Source organism: Cetorhinus maximus, unplaced genomic scaffold (genome assembly GCF_964194155.1).
Source record: "Cetorhinus maximus unplaced genomic scaffold, sCetMax3.hap1.1 HAP1_SCAFFOLD_707, whole genome shotgun sequence".
NCBI classification, from domain to species: Eukaryota; Metazoa; Chordata; class Chondrichthyes; order Lamniformes; family Cetorhinidae; genus Cetorhinus; species Cetorhinus maximus.
The window spans coordinates 153703-172271 of record NW_027596649.1 but is presented as its reverse complement, the minus strand read 5'-3'; the positions used below and the strand labels follow the sequence as shown (position 1 = coordinate 172271).

The 18569-nt window shown below is 47.2% G+C and overlaps 1 protein-coding gene across 1 annotated transcript in view; it reads right to left on the bottom strand.

Moving 5' to 3' along the window:
• LOC144674569 (plectin-like) overlaps nucleotides 1-18569 on the bottom strand; it is a gene marked incomplete at its 3' end in the record, with an annotated part of 69727 nt that overhangs the window by 17355 nt on the left and 33803 nt on the right. The window contains exons 6-8 of the mRNA XM_078535860.1: nucleotides 12179-12345; nucleotides 6923-7038; nucleotides 6364-6470 (exon numbers count right to left, since the gene is read on the bottom strand). Of these exons, the coding sequence (XP_078391986.1) occupies nucleotides 6364-6470; nucleotides 6923-7038; nucleotides 12179-12345 (390 nt within the window). The remainder of the gene's footprint in view (nucleotides 1-6363; nucleotides 6471-6922; nucleotides 7039-12178; nucleotides 12346-18569) is intronic.

Genomic DNA, 18569 nt, shown 5'->3' with positions numbered 1-18569 from the left:
TCGAGGGGCATATCCAGACACCTTTTAAATGAGTTGAGGGTTTCTGCCTCAACTTCCCTTTCAGGCAGCGAGTTCCAGACCCTCACAACCCTCTGGGTGAAAAATATTTTCCTCATCTCCCCTCTAATTTTTCCAGCAGTCCAGTGACAATACTGCTACCTCCTCCCCTGAATACTCTGTCCGATGGTATAACTACTGTTAGGGAGTCTATAAACTCCTCCCACTGGTGTTTTCCAACTCTTGCTATTCCTAATTTCTACCCATACTGATTCTGCTTCATGATCTTCAGAGACCAGATCCTTTCTCACTAATGTCCTTATGTCACCCTTTCCTATCAGGGCTACCCCTCCTCCTTTTCCATTCTGTCTGTCTTTCTGAAATATTGTGTAACCTGGAATATTTAATTCACATCCTTGAACCTCCAACCTAGCCCTGTCAGTTTAAAGCCCTCTCCCCCTAGTTATACGATTGGCCAGACCACTGTCCCAGCCCAGTTCAGGTGCAGACCATCCCAATTGAATAGCTCACTCTTCCCTGAGCACTGACACCAGTGACCCATGAATTAAACCCCTTCTTCCCACACCACTCCCTGAGCCACGGGTTTAATTCTCTAATCTGCTTGACCCGATGCCAATTGGCGCGTGCCTCAGGTAACAATCCACGGATGATTCCTTTTGATGTTTTGCATTTTAGTTTGGACCCTAACTCCTCAAATCCTCTTCAGTAGAACCAGGAACGATGTTCTGCTATGGCATTGGTTCCCGTGTGGGACCGACACAACTGATCCTCCCCCTCCCACTCCAAGTTCCTCTCTAACCACAAGGAGATGCCCTTAACCCTGGCACCAGGCAGGCAACACAACCTTCAGAGCTCCTGGTTGTGGCTGCAGAGAACAGTATCTATCCCCCTGACCATACTGTCTCCTATCACTACCACATTCCTCTTTACTCTCCCCACTTGAATGGCATCGATCACCATGGTGTCATGGTGAGTCCGCTCATCCACCTTGAAGTTCTTCACCTCATCCACACAGGTAGCAAGTACCTCATACCCTGCTGGACAAAGTCCGGGGCTGAGGCTCCTCCATCACCTCATGCTGATTCCCCTTACCTGCCTGGCAGAGGTAGATAGATTCTTGATTAACAAGGGGGTGAGAGGTTATCGGGGGTGGGCAGGAATGTGAGGTTGAAGTTGCAATCAAATCAGCCATGATCTTATTGAAAGGTGGGGCAGGCTCGAGGGGCTGAGTGGCCTCCTCCTGCTCCTAATTCATATGTTCGTATGTAACTAAGGAGAGAGTAGGGCCTATAAAATGCCAAGAGGAGGCAGAGGATGTGGGTGTGGTTCTTAGTAAATACTTTGTGTCTGTCTTCACAAAAGAGGGGACAATGCAGATATTCTAGTTAAGGAGGAGGAGTCTGAAGTATTGGATGTGATAAACACAGGGAGAGAGGGAGTATGAAGGGGATTAACATCCTTGAAAGTGGATAAATCACTAGGGCCGGATGAAATGTACCCCAGGCTGTTCAAAGAAGCCAGGGAGGAAATTGAGGAGGGTCTGACCATCATTTTCCAATCCTCACTGGATACGGGTGAGGTGCCGGACGATTGGAGGTCTGATAACATTGTACCTTTGTTTAAAAGGGGAGGGAGGGATAGACCGAATAATTACAGGCCAGTCAGTCTAACCTCAGCAGTGGGCAAGTTATTGGAATCAATTCTGAGGGACAGGATCAACTGTCACTTGGAGAGACACAGATTAATCAGGGACAGTCAGCTTGGATTGGTTAAGGGAAGATCGTGTCTGACTAATCTGATTGAATTTTTTGAGGAATTAACAAGGAGGATGAGGGTAGTGTAGTTGATGTGGTCTACACGGGTTTTAACAAGGCTTTTGTTAAGGGAATCAAGGGTTCCACCACATGGCTGACTGGTTAAAAAAAATAAAAGCCCATGGGATCCAGGGGAATGTAACAAACTGGATACAAAATTGGCCCAGTGACAGGAAACAAAGGGTAATTGTTGACGGGTGTTTCTGTGACTGGAAGACTGTTTCCAGTGGGGTTCCACAGGGCTCAGTACTAGACCCCCTGCTTTTTGTGATATATATCAATGATTTGGATGTAGATGTGGAGGGAATGATCAAGACGTTTGCAGACGACACAAAAATTGGCCGTGTGGTAGATTATAAGGAGAGTTGCTGTAGACTTCAGGAAGATATCAATGGACTGGTCAGGTGGGCAGAAAAGTGCCAAATGGAATTCAACCCAGTGAAGTATGTTTGGGGAGGTCAAACAAGGCAAAGGTATATTCCCTTGAAGGGAAAAGGTAGGACAAATAAACCTAGAACACCTGGATGATGAGAGAGACAGGGGTGAAGATGAAAAGGAAGAAGTGTGCGTATGACAGATGTCAGGTAGAAAATACAATATAACTTGTATAAGGCACTAGTTCGGCCTCATCTGGAGAACTGCGTTCAGTTCTGGGTGCCATACTTGAGAAAGGATGTGAAGGCATCGGAAAGAGTACAGAGGAGATTCACAAGAATGATTCCAGGGATAAACAACTGTGGGGATAGATTGGAGAGTTTGGGACTGTTTTCCTTGGAGGAAAGAAGGCTGAGAGGAGACTTAGACCATAAGATGTAGGAGCAGAAGGAGGCCATTTGGCCCATCGAGTCTGCTCCGCCATTCAATGAGATCATGGCTGATCTGATAATCCTCAACTCCACTTTCCTGTCATTTCCCCATAACCCTTGATTCCCTTACTGATTAAAAATCTGTCTATCTCAGCCTTGAATATACTTAACGACCCAGCCTCTACAGCCTCTGAGGTAAAGAATTCCACAGATTCACTTCCCTCTGAGAGAAGAAATTCCTCCTCATCTCTGTTTTAAATGGGTGACCCCCTTACTCTGAGATTATGCCCTCTGGTCCTAGACTCTCCCACAAGGGGAAACAACCTCTCAGCATCTACCCTGTCAAGCCCCCTAAGAATCTTATATGTTTCAATAAGGTCACCCTTCATTCTTCCAAACTCCAATGAGCACAGGCCCAACCGACTCAACCTCTCCTCATAAGAAAATCCCTCCATACCCGGGATCAACCTCGTGAACCTTCTCTGGACTGCCTCCAATGCCAGTATATCTTTCCTTAGATAAGGGGGCCAAAACTGTACACAGTATTTTAGGTGTGGTCTAACTAGTGCCTTGTATAGTTTTAACAAGACTTCCCTATTTTTATTCTCCATTCCCTTTGAAATAAAGGCCAACATTCCATTTGCCTTCCCTATTACCTGCTAAACTTGTATGTTAGCTTTTTGGGATTCACAAGGACTCCCCAAATCCCTCTGTGCTGCAGCTTTCTGCAGTCTTTCTTCATTTAAATAATATTCAGCTCCTCTATTCTTCCTGCCAAAGTGCATAACCTCACATTTTCCCACATTATATTCCATCTGCCACGATTTTGCCCACTCACTTAACCTGTCTATATCCCTCTGTAGACTGTGTCATCCTCACCATTTGCCTTCCCACCTATTTTTGTGTCATACACAAACTTGGTGATAGTACATTCACTTCCCTCATCCAAGTCATTAATATATATTGTAAATAATTGTGGCCCCAGCACTGATCCCAGTGGCACTCCACTAGTTACAGGTTGCCATTCTGAAAATTCCATCCTTATCCTAAGTCTCTGTCTTCTATTAGTTAACCAACCCTCTATCCATGCTAATATACTACCCGCAACACCATGGACTCTTATTTTATTAAGTAGCCTGATGTGCAGTATCTTATCAAACGCCTTTTGGAAATCCAAATATATTACATCTCCTGGTTCCCCTTTATCTATCCTGCTTGTTACCTCCTCAAAGCATTCTAATAAATTTATTAGGCGTGATTGCCCCTTCATGAAGCCATGCTGACTCTGCTTGATTAGATTATGTATTTCTAAATGCTCTGCTATTACATCCTTTATAATAGACTCTTAACATTTTCCCAATGACAGATGTTAAGCTAACTGGCCTATAGTTACCTGTTTCTTGTCGCCCTCCCTTTTTGAATAAGGGTGTTACACTGGCAGTTTTCCAATCCACAGAACAAAGAACAAAGAAAAGTACAGCACAGGAACAGGCCCTTCGGCCCTCCAAGCCTGCGCCCATCATATTGCCCGTCAACTAAAACATTTTGCACTTCCGGGGTCCGTATCCCTCTATTCCCATCCTATTCATGTATTTGTCAAGCTGTCTCTTAAACACCACTATCGTACCTGCTTCCACCACCTCCTCTGGCAGTGAATTCCAGACACTCACTACCCTCTGCGTAAAAAACTTGCCCCGCACATCTCCTCTATAGTTTTCTCCTCTCACCTTAAATCTACGTCCCCTAGTAATTGACTCTTCCACCCTGGGAAAAAGCTTCTGACTATCTACTCTGTCCATGCCACTCATAATTTTGTAAACTTCTATCAAGTCGCCCCTCAATCTCCGTCGCTCTAGTGAGAACAATCCGAGTTTCTCCAACATCTCCTCATAGCTAATAACCTCCAGACCAGGCAACATCCTGGTAAACCTCCTCTGCACCCTCTCCAATGCCTCCATATCCTTCTGGTAATGTGACGACCAGAATTGCACGCAATATTCCAAGTGTGGCCTAACCAAGGTTCTATACAGCTGCAGCATGACCTTTATACTCAATACCCCTGCCAATGAAGGCAAGCATGCCATATGCCTTCCTGACTACCTTATCCACCTGCGTTGCTTTCAGTGACCTGTGGACCTGTACACCCAGATCCCTCTGCCTGTCGATGCACTTAAGGGTTCTGCCATTTACTGTATAATTCCTGCCTGTATTAGACCTTCCAAAATGCATTATCTCGCATTTTTCCAGATTAAACTCCATCTGCCATTTCTCCACCCAAGTCTCCAACCGATCTATATCCTGTTGTATCCTTTGACAATCCTCTTCACTATCTGCAACTCCTCCAATCTTAGTGTTGTCTGCAAACTTACTAATTAGCCCAGTTACATTTTCCTCCAAATCATTTATGTATACTACAAACAGCAAAGGTCCCAGCACTGATCTCTGCAGAACACCACTAGTCACAGCTCTCCATTCAGAAAAGCATCCTTCCACTGCTACCCTCTGTCTTCTATGACCAAGCCAATTCTGTATCCATCTTGCCAGCTCACCTGATCCCGGATTCTGAATCCTTAGGAATTTTTCCAGAATCTAAGGATTCTCAGAAGATTACTACCAGTGCATCTTATTGAAATGTACTAAATTCTGAGGGGTTTGACAGGGTGGACGCTGACAAATCGTTTCACTGGTCGGGGAATCTAAAACACGGGGACTCAGTCTCAGGATTAGGGGCCGATCATTTAGGACTGAGATGAAGAGAAATTACATCACTCAAAGTGTTTTGAATTTTGGGGATTCTCTACCCCAGAGGGTTGTGGATGCTCTATCATTGAATACATTTAAGGCTGGGATAGGCAGGTTTTTGGTGCCTCGGGGAATCGAAGGATATGGGGAGTGGGCAGGAAAATGGAGTTGAAGCCCAAGATCAACAATTATGGCATTGAATGGTGGAGCGGACTCGATGGGCTGAATGGTCTACTCCTCCTTTTTCTGGTGTTCCTGAGCTGGCTGGTACGAACGTACGAATTAGGAGCAGGATAGGCCACTCGGCCCCTTGAGCCTGCTCCGCCATTCAATAAGTTTATGGCTGATCTGAATGTAACATCAACCCCACATTCCTGCCTAACCCCGATAACCTTTCACCCCTTTGTTAATCAAGAATCTATCTGGCTCTGCCTTAAAAATATTCAAAGGCTCTGCTTCTACCGCCTTTTGAGGAAGAGAGTTCCAAAGACTCACGACCCTCTGAGAGAAAATGATTTCTCCTCATCTCTGTCTTAAATGAGCGACCCCTTATTTTTAAACAGTGACCCCTAGTTCTAGATTCTCCCACAAGAGGAAACATCCTCTCTACATCCACCCTGTCCAGACCCCTCAGGATCTTATATGTTTTAATTAAGTTGCCTCTTACTCTTCAAAACTCCAGTGGATACAAGCCTAACCTGTCCAACCTTTCCTCATAAGACAACCCGCCCATTCCTGGTATTAGCCTGGTAAACCTTCTCTGAACTGCTTCCAACGCATTTATCTCCTTCCTTAAATAAGCAGACCAGCACTGTACACAACACTCCAGATGTGGTCTCACCAATGCCCTGTACAACTGAAGCATAACCTCCCTACTTTTGTAATCAGTTCCCCTCACAATAAATGATAACATTCTATTAGCTTTCCTAATTACCCGCTGTACCTGCAAACTAACCTTTTATCCTTTAATCTGAAGTACTTACATTGGCTCGGACTCCAGCCTCCACGTTAGGAACCCTGGGCAGGGCATCGTACAGAGAGGACACGTATGTGATGATGGATTTCTCATCAGGATGGGGCACATCTACATCTAAAACAGCAAAGAAATGGGTCAGCAATCAGGGGGAGAGCCAGTGGAGGGGGTGCGTAGGGGGGAGAGGGAGCGGTTCAGGAGAGAGAGCAAGGTGGGAAGAGCTGGATGGGGGTAGGGAGTGGGAGAGAGCCTGGGGAGATGGGGGTGGGGGGGAGATTGGGGGGGATTTTAGGCAGGGAACAGGGGAGAAAAGGGGGGCGGGGGGACAGCACCAGTGCAGGGAAGAGCTGCTGTCAGGAAATTGGGGGGCAGGGGATGGGAGGGCAGTGGAAGAGACGGGTGGGGAGTCAGGGAGCGTCCAGGGGAGAGAATGGGGGGAGAATAGGGGGAGGGAAGCGAAGAGGAGATGGGGCACCTGGGCTGGAGGAAGGGCCAGACAGGCTCCCAGGGCATTATGGCAACACTTTGCAGGTAGCTCTGAGGTTAGCTGAGTCTTTGACTGATTTTACCTTCAGGGTCAAGCAGCCTGGTGACCCCCAGCTCCCGATCAGCGATGGTGAATGCTTGTTCCAGGTTCTCCTGGTTTTTCTGTCGATAAACCTTGTTCATGTCGATCAAAACTGGCCTAAAGAGAAAACACTAAGTTTACACACAAAACGGAAATGTGCATGTGTAACAATGAGAGGAGAAAAGGTGAGGGAGGGAGTAAAGGAGAGAGTGAGAGAGAAGAATGGGAGAAGAGAAAAAGAGTGAGCAAAGGGAGAGAGGGGAGTGACAGATGGAGAGAACGAAGGAGGGTGAGACAGTAGAAGGGCGCACAGACACGAGACTACACTGAGTGAAATATAGATCGAGTGAGGAGCTGGGAATTTGGTTCAGGTGGGAATTTCTGGTTCGCTTTTATTAACTTTAAATTTAGATTAAGAGTTAGGTTTTTACTTTCAAACATTGTCAGTTGAATAGCCGAGTTAAACAGGGAGCTGCCTAAAGTGGCAGTTATTGGTTAATCCGCAGAAAGTACTTGCCCCCATTGAGTGATAATTACTGTAGCTGAAAGCTGAGCTGGTTGGTCAGCCATTTGAGGCTTTATATACAAGCAGAGGTTTTCAGCCCACATGCAGAAAGGGGCACGTGGACACGAGATTAGGCTGATTGAGAGAGGAGTTGGGAATTTGGTTCAGATGGGAATTCAGTGCAGAGGGCAAAGAGATGCTCCACCTCCTACTTTTTTCTGTCTCCAGTAGTTGATGAGATTGCTTCCTTGTCTCCAAGCCAGGTAAGTGAAACTTTCTATTATATTAATTTAGTTGTGTAAATTATGAACTAATTCACTAATTAAATAAATTCAGCAGTGTGTAATAGTACTGGTAAGGTATATTAGTATTGGTAAGCTTTTTTTAAGCAGTAGCAAGGTTAAGTAATAAAGGAATGGCAGACAGCTCCAACATTGAGAATGCAAGTCCTGTGCAATGTGGGAAGTCCAGGACGCTTCCCGAGTCCTGCATAACCACTTGTGCAGGAAGTGTCGTCAGTTGCAGCAAGTTCAGCTCTGGGTTTTGGAACTTGAGCAGCAGCTGACGTCAATTTAGTGCATCCGTGAGGCCGAGAGCGACATGAATAGCATATTTATAGAAGCGGTTGCTCCACAGATTAAGAGTGAGCAGACAGAGAGGCAAAGGGTGACCACCATACAGTCAAAAATGACAGGAGTCCTCTGAGTGCACCCCACTCTCCAACCAGTATTCAGGTCTGGGGAGTGAAGACAGAGCCCAGTCCATGACACCATGAGTGGGTCAGCTCCATGGAATGTGGGCTTCACTGGCTGGGCCAGCATTTATTGCCCATCACTAGTTGCCCTTGAGAAGGTGGTAGTGAGCTGCCTTCTTGAACTGCTGCAGTCCATGTAGTGTAGGTGCACCCACAGTGCTGTTAGGGAGGGAGTTCCAGGATTTTGACCCAGCGACAGTGAAGGAACGGCCGATGTATTTCCAATTCAGGATGGTGAGTGACTTGGAGGGGAACTTCCAGGTGGTGGTGTTCCCATCTATCTGCTGCCCTTGTCCTTCTAGGTGGTAGTGGTCCTGTGTTTGGAAGGTGCTGTTGAAGGAGCCTTGGTGAGTTCTGCAGTGCATCTTGTAGATGGTACACACTGCTGCTACTGTGCGTCGGTGGTGGAGGGAGTGAATGTTTGTGGATGTGGTGCCAATCAAACGAGCTGCTTTGTCCTGGATGGTGTCAAGCTTCTTGAGTGTTGTGGGAGCTGCACTCATCCAGGCAAGTGGAGAGTATTCCATCACACTCCTGACTTGTACCTTGTAGATGATGGACAGGCTTTGGAGAGTCAGGAGGTGAGTTACTCTTTGCAGGATTCCTAGCCTCTGACCTGCTCTTGTAGCCACAGTATTTATATGGCTAGTCCAGTTCAGTTTCTGGTCAATGGTAACCACCAGGATGTCGATAGTGGGGGATTCAGTGATGGTAATGCCATTAAATGTCAAGGGGCAATGGTTAGATTCTCTCTTGTTGGAGATGGTCATTGCCTGACACTTGTGTGGCACAAATGTTACTTGCCACTTATCAGCCCAAGCCTAGATATTGTCCAGGTCTTTCTGCATTTGGACATGGACTGCTTCAGTATCTGAGGAGTCGCGAATGGTGCTGAACATTGTGCAATCATCAGCGAACATCCCCACTTCTGACCTTATGATGGAAGGAAGGTCATTGATGAAGCAGCTGAAGATGGTTGGGCCGAGGACACTATCCTGAGGAACTCCTGCAGTGATGTCCTGGAGCTGAGATGACTGACCTCCAACATCCACAACCATCTTCCTTTGTGCTAGGTATGACTCCAACCAGTGGAGAATTTTCCGATTCCCATTGACTCCAGTTTTGCTAGGGCTCCTTGATGCCACACTCGGTCAAATGCTGCCTTGATATCAAGGGCAGTCACTCTCACCTCACCTCGGGAATTCAGCTCTTTTGTCCATGTTTAAACCAAGGCTGTAATGAGGTCAGGAGCTGAGTGGCCCTGGCAGAACCCAAATGCCCCCATCCCCCAGATCAATTCCCCCCCTCAGATCAATTACCCCCTACCCTCTCAGACCAATTGCTCACACCCCTTTAGCCCACCTTCTCAGATCAATTACCCCATGACTCACTCAGACCCATCAATTACCCCCATCCCCTCAAATCAATTGCCCCCACTCCTTCAGATCAATTGTTGCTGGGTCAAAATCCTGGAACTCCCTCCCTAACAGCACTGTGGGTGTACCTACACCACATGGACTGCAGCGGTTCAAGAAGGCAGCTCACCACCATCTTCTCAAGGGCAATTAGGGATGGGTAATAAATGCTGGCCCAGTCAGCGACGCCCACATCCCGTGAATGAATTTTTAAAAATTACCCTCATCCCCGAGATCAAATATTCCCTTACCCTTCAGATCAATTAACCCGATCCACTCAGACCCATCAATTACCCCCACCGCCCACATACACAATCACTTAACCCACCACCCCTCCCCAAACTGTTCAGAACCATCATTTCTGCCCCTTTCTCCCCATTACATCATGGCAAAGAAGTCAGACCCATTCAAGACACACTGACCACTGGCACTAGGCACAGACTGACCACTGGCACTGGGCACAGACTGACCACTGGGACTGTATACAGACTGATCACACTGATTGGGCACATACTGACCACTGGCACTGGGCACAGACTGACCACTGGGGCTATGCACAGAATACAACTGGGCCTGTGCACAGGCTGATCACTGGCACTGGACACAGACTGATCACTGGCGCTGGACACAGACTGATCACTGGGGCTGGGCACAGGCTGATCACTGGGGCTGGACACAGGCTGACCACTGGGGCTGGGCACAGGCTGACCACTGGGGCTGGGCACAGGCTGACCACTGGGGCTGGGCACAGGCTGACCACTGGGGCTGGGCACAGACTGACCACTGGGGCTGGACACAGACTGACCACTGGGCCTGTGCACAGGCTGATCACTGGGGCTGGACACAGACTGACCACTGGGGCTGGGCACAGGCTGACCACTGGGGCTGAGCACAGGCTGACCACTGGGGCTGGACACGGCTGACCACTGGGACCAGGGAGGAGCACACACCTGTGTTGTGTGTTTACTTTTAAGCTGTACTGTTCTGGGAACTGTTTCACACCCACACACCTACACCTGCACAGACTCTCTCTCTCACAAACACTCACACATTCTCATACACAAATACACACACTCACATTCTCACACACTCATACACATAAAAATGCTCTTGCACTCTCGCATATACACCCTCCCTCTCACATGTGCACACTCTCGCGTGCCTAAACACAATCCAGGTTAGACCCGGTCATGTTTGAGCTACAAGTGAAAACACTGATTCAATTGCTTAATTGCAGAAGCTGAGAGTTTTGAAGCTGTGTGTGTGATCCTGAGTACACAGCGATTCAGACAGCTACAGCCACGAACAGACCAGAACAAAGACAACACATTGCAGGGTCACACAGTCAGTTAAAACTCATCGTCTGTCACTGAAAAAGGACCCCTCAGGAGCACAGCCCAAACTTCCAATTAAAGTGACCCAAGAGACAGCGGGATGTCTGCTTACATTTCAGTCAGTTTCAGAGTAGAATGGATTGAGTATATTGACCCAGTCAATGTTTCATTGGCGTTCTCAGCTGATTCTGTTGGGATCTCCTCACAGAACATCAACACACGATCTTGAGGGTCAGTTAGAGAGCCCAAGGTGTTGCTGAATCGTTCTGACCTCCTCCTCCTCTTCTTTTTCTTCACAGTCTTTAGCATCTTGCAGTCACTGGCTTTCACTCTTCTTCCTGTAGTTTTGGAGTAGTTTGTCAGGGTTTCCCCTCTGTGCTCACTGTGTAAGATCCCGGGGCACCTCCTGGCTGACTGAGTCGTGTGCAAGGCAGCAGCAGGGTGTGGCAGAGAGGTGCAGTCAAACAGCCAGTAACTGGAGCTGCACACGGCAAACAGCAGGTGCAATTTCTCATTGTTACCCTGAAGCTATAAATTTTATATCTGTCTCTCAATCGAGCTGTGTCACACCCTCGAAAAGGCAGGTGTGTATTCATCCCCTGCCAGCTACATTCCCTACAAACACAACCCCTAGCAGTAAATCTTCAAAGCTCATGTTAGACTGCATAGCGTCACAGTGAAAATATGCCCAAACAAACAGGTCCAGACACAGCAGAAACAAGCCATTTAAAAAATCCAAAACTCCCACAAAACAACACTGTAACAGTCACAGAGTACTAACCATCAGCATGACACAATACCAGCGAGTCACTCCCCAAGTCACAGAGTAACAGAGAGTAACTCCCCGAGCCACAGGGTAACAGCGGGCAACTCCCCGAGTTGTGGAAAACAGAGAGTAACTGTCCAAGTCACAGAATAACAGAGACAAACTTGTGTGTGCGTGTGTCTGTCTATGTGTGTGTGTGTGTGTGTGTGTATATGTGTGTGCCTGTCTGTCTGTATATGCGTGTGTGTATCTGTATATGTGTCTGTCTGCCTGTGTGTGTGTCTGTCAGTCTGTGTGTGTGTGTCTGTTTGTGTGTGTGCGTGTCTGTGTGTGCGTGTGTGTGTGTACGCTTGTGTGCCTGTGTGTGTGCGCCTGTGTGTGTGCGCCTGTGTGTGTGTGTCTGTGTGTGTGTGTGAGAGACTGTGTGTGTCTGTGTCTGTGTGTGTTGGTGTGTGCAGCCGTCCCTCTCCCCTGAGCCATTACCTGTGTCTGTGGATGACTGCATTGAAGAGTCTGCCATCTCTCCAGCTGCTGGTGAAGTTATCACATCGCAGCTCGGGGTAGCCCTCCACCATCCTCTGAGACCAGAGCAGCAGCTTCTCTTTGGCCGTCATATCATCAGACTGGCCACTGACCTGGATATCCGAGATCTGGAAACAAATCATTCAATCTCACTGCCAACATCTGAAAACATAAACTTGTATTTTTGCATCATAGAATTCATAAGGTTACAGCTCAGACCAAAGTCATTTAGCCCTTCATTTCTGTGAGACCATTTCACCTAGTCCCACACCCCAGCCTTTTCTCTACAGCCCTGCAAATTGTTTCTTTTCAGATAATTAGGGGGAGGCAGTGTCATCGTGGTATTGTCACTGGGTTATTAATCCAGAGGCCCAGGCTAATGCTCTGGGGACATGGGTTCAAATCCCACCACAACAGCTGGTGGAACTTAAATTCAAATTAATAAATCTGGAGTATAAAACTCGTCTCAGTGATGGTGACCATGAAGCTATCATCGATTGTTGTAAAAACCCATCTGGTTCACTAATACCCTTTAGGGAAGGAAATCTGCCGTCCTTAGCTGGTCTGGCCTACATGTGACTCCAGACCCACAGCAATGAGATTTTTATTTTATTCATTCTCGGGATGTGGGCTTCGCTGGCTGGGCCAGCATTTATTGCCCATCCCTAATTGCCCTTGAGAAGGTGGTGGTGAGCTGCCTTCCTGACCCGCTGCAGTCCATGTGGTGTATGTACACAGTGCTGTTAGGGAGGGAGTTCCAGGATTTTGACCCAGCGACAGTGAAGGAACGGTGATATATTTCCAAGTCAGGATGGTGAGTAACTTGGAGGGGAACTTCCAGGTGGTGGTGTTCCCCTCTTAACTGCCCTCTGAAATGGTCTAGCAAACCACTCAGTTCAAGGGCAATTAAGGATGGACAGAAATACTGGCCTTGCCAGTGACACCCACATCCCATGAAAGAATTTAAAAAAAGATGAATTATCTTTTTTGTGACCCTGCCTCCTCCACACTTCCAGGCAGTGCATTCCAGATCCAAACCACTCATTGTGTGAAAATGCTTTTCCTCAAACCATTGCTTATTTTTCCAATTACCTTAAATCTCTCCTCTCTAGTTCTCCGCCCTCTCTTTTCTGTACTCTCTCTCTAGTACCTTTACATCTTTCCTAAAGTCTGGTGCCCAGAACCGAATGCAATACTCCAGCTGAGTATTTACACAATGGTAGGAGGCCAGTCGACCCATCATGTTCACACTGGCCGACGACTAGCCTAATCCCACTTCCTTGCCCTTGGTCTGTAGGCTTGTGGGTAACAGCACTTCAAATGTCTATTCAAGTACTTCATAAACGTTAGTGTCTGATATAAATTCAACATAACCTCCCTGCTCTTGTACTCTATGCTCCTATTAATAAAGCCCAGGATATTGTACGCTTTATTAACTGCTCTCTCAACCTGTCCTGCCACCTTCAATGATTTTTTACATATCAAACCCAGGTCCCTCTGCTCCTAAACCCCCTTTAGAATTGTACCCTTTATTTTATGTTTTCTGTCCATGTTCTTCCTACCAAAATACATCCCTCCATTCTTCTCCACTTTGATCATCTGTCACCTATCTGCCCACTCCACCAACTTGTCTATGTCCTTTTGAAGTTCTACACTGTCCTCCTCACAGTTCACAACACTCCCAAGCTTCGTATCATCCACAAACTTTGAAATTGTCCCCTGCACACCAAGATCTAGATCATTAATATATATCAGGAAAAGCAAGGGTCCCAATACTGACCCCTGGGGAACTGCACCTCAGAATCACAGAATCACAGTGCAGAAGAGGCACTTTGGCCCATCGAGTCTGCACCGACACATGAGAAACACCTGACCTACCCACCTAATCCCACTTACCAACACTTGGCCCATAGCCTTGAATGTTATGACGTGCCAAGTGCTCATCCAGGTACTTTCTAAAGGATGTGAGGCAACCCGTCTCCACCACCCTCCCAGGCAGCGCATTCCAGACTGTCACCACCCTCTGGGTAAAAAAGATTTTCCTCATATCCCCCCTAAACCTCTTGCCCCTCACCTTGAACTTATGTCCCCTCATGACTGACCCTTCAACTAAGGGGAACAGCTGCTCCCTATCCACCCTGTCCATGCCCCTCATAATCTTGTACACCTCGATCAGGTCGCACCTCAGTCTTCTCTGCTCCAACAAAAACAACCCAAGTCTATCCAACCTCTCTTCATAACTTAAATGTTTCATCCCAGGCAACATCCTGGTGAATCTCCTCTGCACCCCCTCCAGTGCCATCACATCCTTCCTATAATGTGGCGACCAGAACTGCACACAGTACTCCAGCTGTGGCCTCACCAAGGTTCTATACTACTCCAACATGACCTCCCTACTTTTGTAATCTATGCTTCGATTGACAAACCTTCCTCCAGCCCGAAAAATATCCATTGACCATTACTCTCTGCTTCCTGCCCTTCAGCCAATTCTATATCCCTGTTGCTACTGCCCCTTTTATTCCATGAGTTATAATTTTGTTCACAAGTCTGTTGTGTGGCACTGAATCAGATGCTTTTTGGAAGTCCATTTATATCACATCAACAGCACTGCCCTCATCAACCCTCTCCATTACCTCTTCAAAAATCACAAGCAGTTAGTTAAAAAAAATTTGCTCTTAACAAATCCATGCTGATTTTCCCTAATTAACCCACATTTGCCTAAGTGACTCTTAATTTTGTGTCAGATTATCATTTCCAGGAGTTTCCCCACCACTGAAGTTAAACTGACTGGTCTGTAATTGCTGGGCTTATCCTTACAACGTTTTTTGAACAAGTATGTAATGTTTACAATTCTCCAGTCCTCTGGCACCGCCCCCGAGTCTAGGGAAGACTGAAAGGTTATGACCAGTGTCCCTGCAATTTCCACTCTCACTTCCTTCAATATCCTTGGATGCATCTCATCTGGTCCCAGTGTGTTATCCACTTTAACGACAGCCAGCTTATCCCACACCACCTCCTACTGTTTACAAATAAGGTGTTGCCCACTCTTGATTAACAAGGGTTGAAAGGTTATCAGGGTAGACAGGAATATGGGGTTGAGGTTACAATCAGATCGGCCATGATCTTATTGAATGGAGGGGCAGGCTTGAAGGGCCGAGTGGTCTCCTGCTAGTTTGTATGTTCATATGTTCGTATATTATCAATTTTTAGTGCATCCAGTTCTCACCGCGATGCGGGTGCTCATACATTACAGTGCTGCAGAGAAAGGGTATCCAAGAGGGGTCACGGACAGAATCCATTTGGTTAGAGCTCAGAAACAATAGAGGTGCCATCACACTACTGGGTGTAATTGATAGGCCGTCAACTAGTGGGAAGGATGTAGAGGAACAAATTTGCAAGGAAATTGCAGAGAGGTGCACCAACTATACAGTAGTTATAATGGGGACTTTAATTGTCTTAATGTAGACTGGGATAGTCAAAGTGCAAAGGGCAGAGAGGGAGAAGAGTCCCTCAGGAGTACTCTAGAGATTTTTCTACAGCAGCATGTTTCTCAGTCACTGCTAGACCTGCTTCTTGGGAAGGAGTGGAGAACAGTTAGGGGACAGTGATCACTGATCCATGAGGTTATGGTTGGTTATGGAGCAACCCAGAGTCAGAATCTTTAACTGGGGAAGAGGAACTTGAGTGGGGTGAGAATAGATCTAGTCCAGATAAATTGGAATCAGACTGGCAGGCTAAACCGTCATGAACAATGGGCAGCGTTTAGAGAGGAGAGTCAAGGGATATTCCCACAAAGGGGAAAGGCAGGGAAACAAATCCAGGGCTCCCCGGATGAAAAAAAGATAGACAGTAAGAGCAAACAGAAAAAGTGTGCTTCTGACAGATGTCAGGTGGATAATATAACCAAGGACAAGGCTGAATTTTGAAGGCCAAAGGGGAGGTGAAAAAGTAAATAAGAGAAGCAAAGAGAGAGTATGAAAAGAGACTGGCAGCAAACAGAAAAGGGAATCCCTAAGTCTTCTATAGGCACATAAATAGTAAAAGGGTGGTAAGTGGAGGAGTGGGGCTGATTAGGGACCAAAAAGGGGATTTACACTTGGAGGCAAGAGCAATAGCTGATGTATTTTTTTTTATTCATTCACGGGATGTGGGCTTCACTGGCTGGGCCAGCATTTATTGCCCATCCCTAGTTGCCCTTGAGAAGGTGGTGATGAACTGCCTTCTTGAACCGCTGCAGTCCATGTGGTGTAGGTACACCCAAAGTGCTGTTAGGAAGGGAGTTCCAGGGTTTTGACCCAGCGACAGTGAAGGAACGGTGATATATTTCCAAGTCAGGATGGTGAGTGATTTGGAGGGGAACTTCCAGGTGGTGGTGTTCCCATCTATCTTGTCCTTCTGGATGGGAGTGGTCGTGACTTTGGAAGGTGCTGTTGAAGGAGCCTTGGTGAATTCCTGCAGTGCATCTTGTAGATGGTACACACTGCTGCTACTGTGTATTGGTGGTGGAGGGAGTGAATATTTGTGGATGTGGTGCCAATCAAGGGGGCTGCTTTGTCCTGGACGGTGTCAAGCTTCTTGAGTGTTATGGGTGCTGCACTCATCCATGCAAGTGGGGAATATTCCATCACACTCCTGACTTGTGCCTTGTAGATGGTGGACAGGCTTTGGGGAGTCAGGAGGTGAGTTACTCACTGCAGAATTCCCAATCTCCAACCTGCTCTTGTAGCCACAGTATTTATATGGCTAGTCCAGTTCAGTTTCTGGTCAATGGTAACCCCCAGATGTTGACAGTGGGAGATATGTTCCTCTTCCGTTCAGGTGTAACCCATCCGGCTTGTACAGGTGCCATCTCCCCCAGAGCCAGTCCCAGTGTCCAAGGAATCTAAAGCCCTCCCTCCAGCACCATCTTTCCAGCCACACATTCATCTGTCTTATCCTCCTATTTCTATACTGACGTGTGTGGTATCGGGACTAATCCAGAGATTACCTTTGAGGTTCAGCTTGCTGGTCTCTTTTCTAGCTCCCTAAAATTTGATGCAGGACCACATCCCTCTTTCTGTTTATGTCGTTGGTACCAAGTGGACAATGGCTGCTGGCTGTTCACCCTGCCCCGCCCTCCGACACACCCCCACACCTCCAACTCAGGGTGCTCTGCAGCCGCTCAGTCACATCCTTGACCCTGAAACCAGACAGGCAATACACCATCCTAGAGAGAGAGAGATAGAGGAGGAAAGGGGAGTTGCCGAGGCTTCGGGTGGGTCATTGATTGGAGAAGGAGATTATTGCTGGCAGGTCGATCATTCAATAGAGATAAAAACAAAAAGCTAAAAGCTACTGTGGATGCTGGAAATCCAAAACAAAGACAGAATTACCTGGAAAAACTCAGCAGGTGATGCTGCCAGACCTGCTGAGTTTTTCCAGGTAATTCTGCGATCATTCAATAGTCTGGGTTGTTTTCATTGGAACCACAGTCAAGGTTAATAGGTGACATAATTGAGGTGTATAAATTATGAGGGCCGGGCTAGAGTAAATAGGACCTATTCATCTTGGCAGAGGCATCAAAAAAAAACAAAAAGCAAAGATCTGGTGTAATTGGTTGAAGGATTAGTGGTGAAATGAGGAAACATTTTTCCCCCCAGAGAGAGAGACAGAGACCAAGACCTCACTGCCTGAATGGATGACGGAAGCAGAAACTCTCACTGCATTTAAAGGCTGCTTGGATGTCTGTTCGAGGAGCTGTGACATGAAGGGCTATGGACCAAGTGCAGGGAGGTGGGATTAGTCTGGGTGGCTTTTTGTCGATTGGCATAGAGATGATAGGCCGAATGGCCTCCTGTGCCGTAAACTTTCTGTGGTTCTCTGATTTCTCGTGTTACTGCTGAGCTGCTCTGACTGCGAAACAGAAACAGAAGCTGTTCCCACTTGAAAGGGTAAAGTTGGCAAAGTGCACTCCCATTTTCCACACTGGGCCAGCACAAAGGTGTCATTGTTCAGCAGCTTAGAGCCATTCTCCACTCAGCCTAATCCCAGGGTTTTATTAGGCCCAGAATAGCCAGCCCTGAAACCATGCCAGCAAGGGGTGAACATTCAACAATGCTGCACAGCAGCAACTGTTCCAGCAGAGAATGGGCACTGATCCAGCCAGACATTCCAGCATCTGGTGAGGGGGAAGAGAACCAACAGCAGCATCAACAGCAGCATGTCCAACAGAACAGAGCAGGGAGGGGAACAGAGAGGAAGAGATAGAGAGACAGAGACAAAGCGAGAGAGAGACAGAGACACCGAGTGAGAGACAGCGAGGGAGAGAGGAGATGAGAGGTAGAGGGAGGGGGGAGAGGGAGAAATTGAGGAC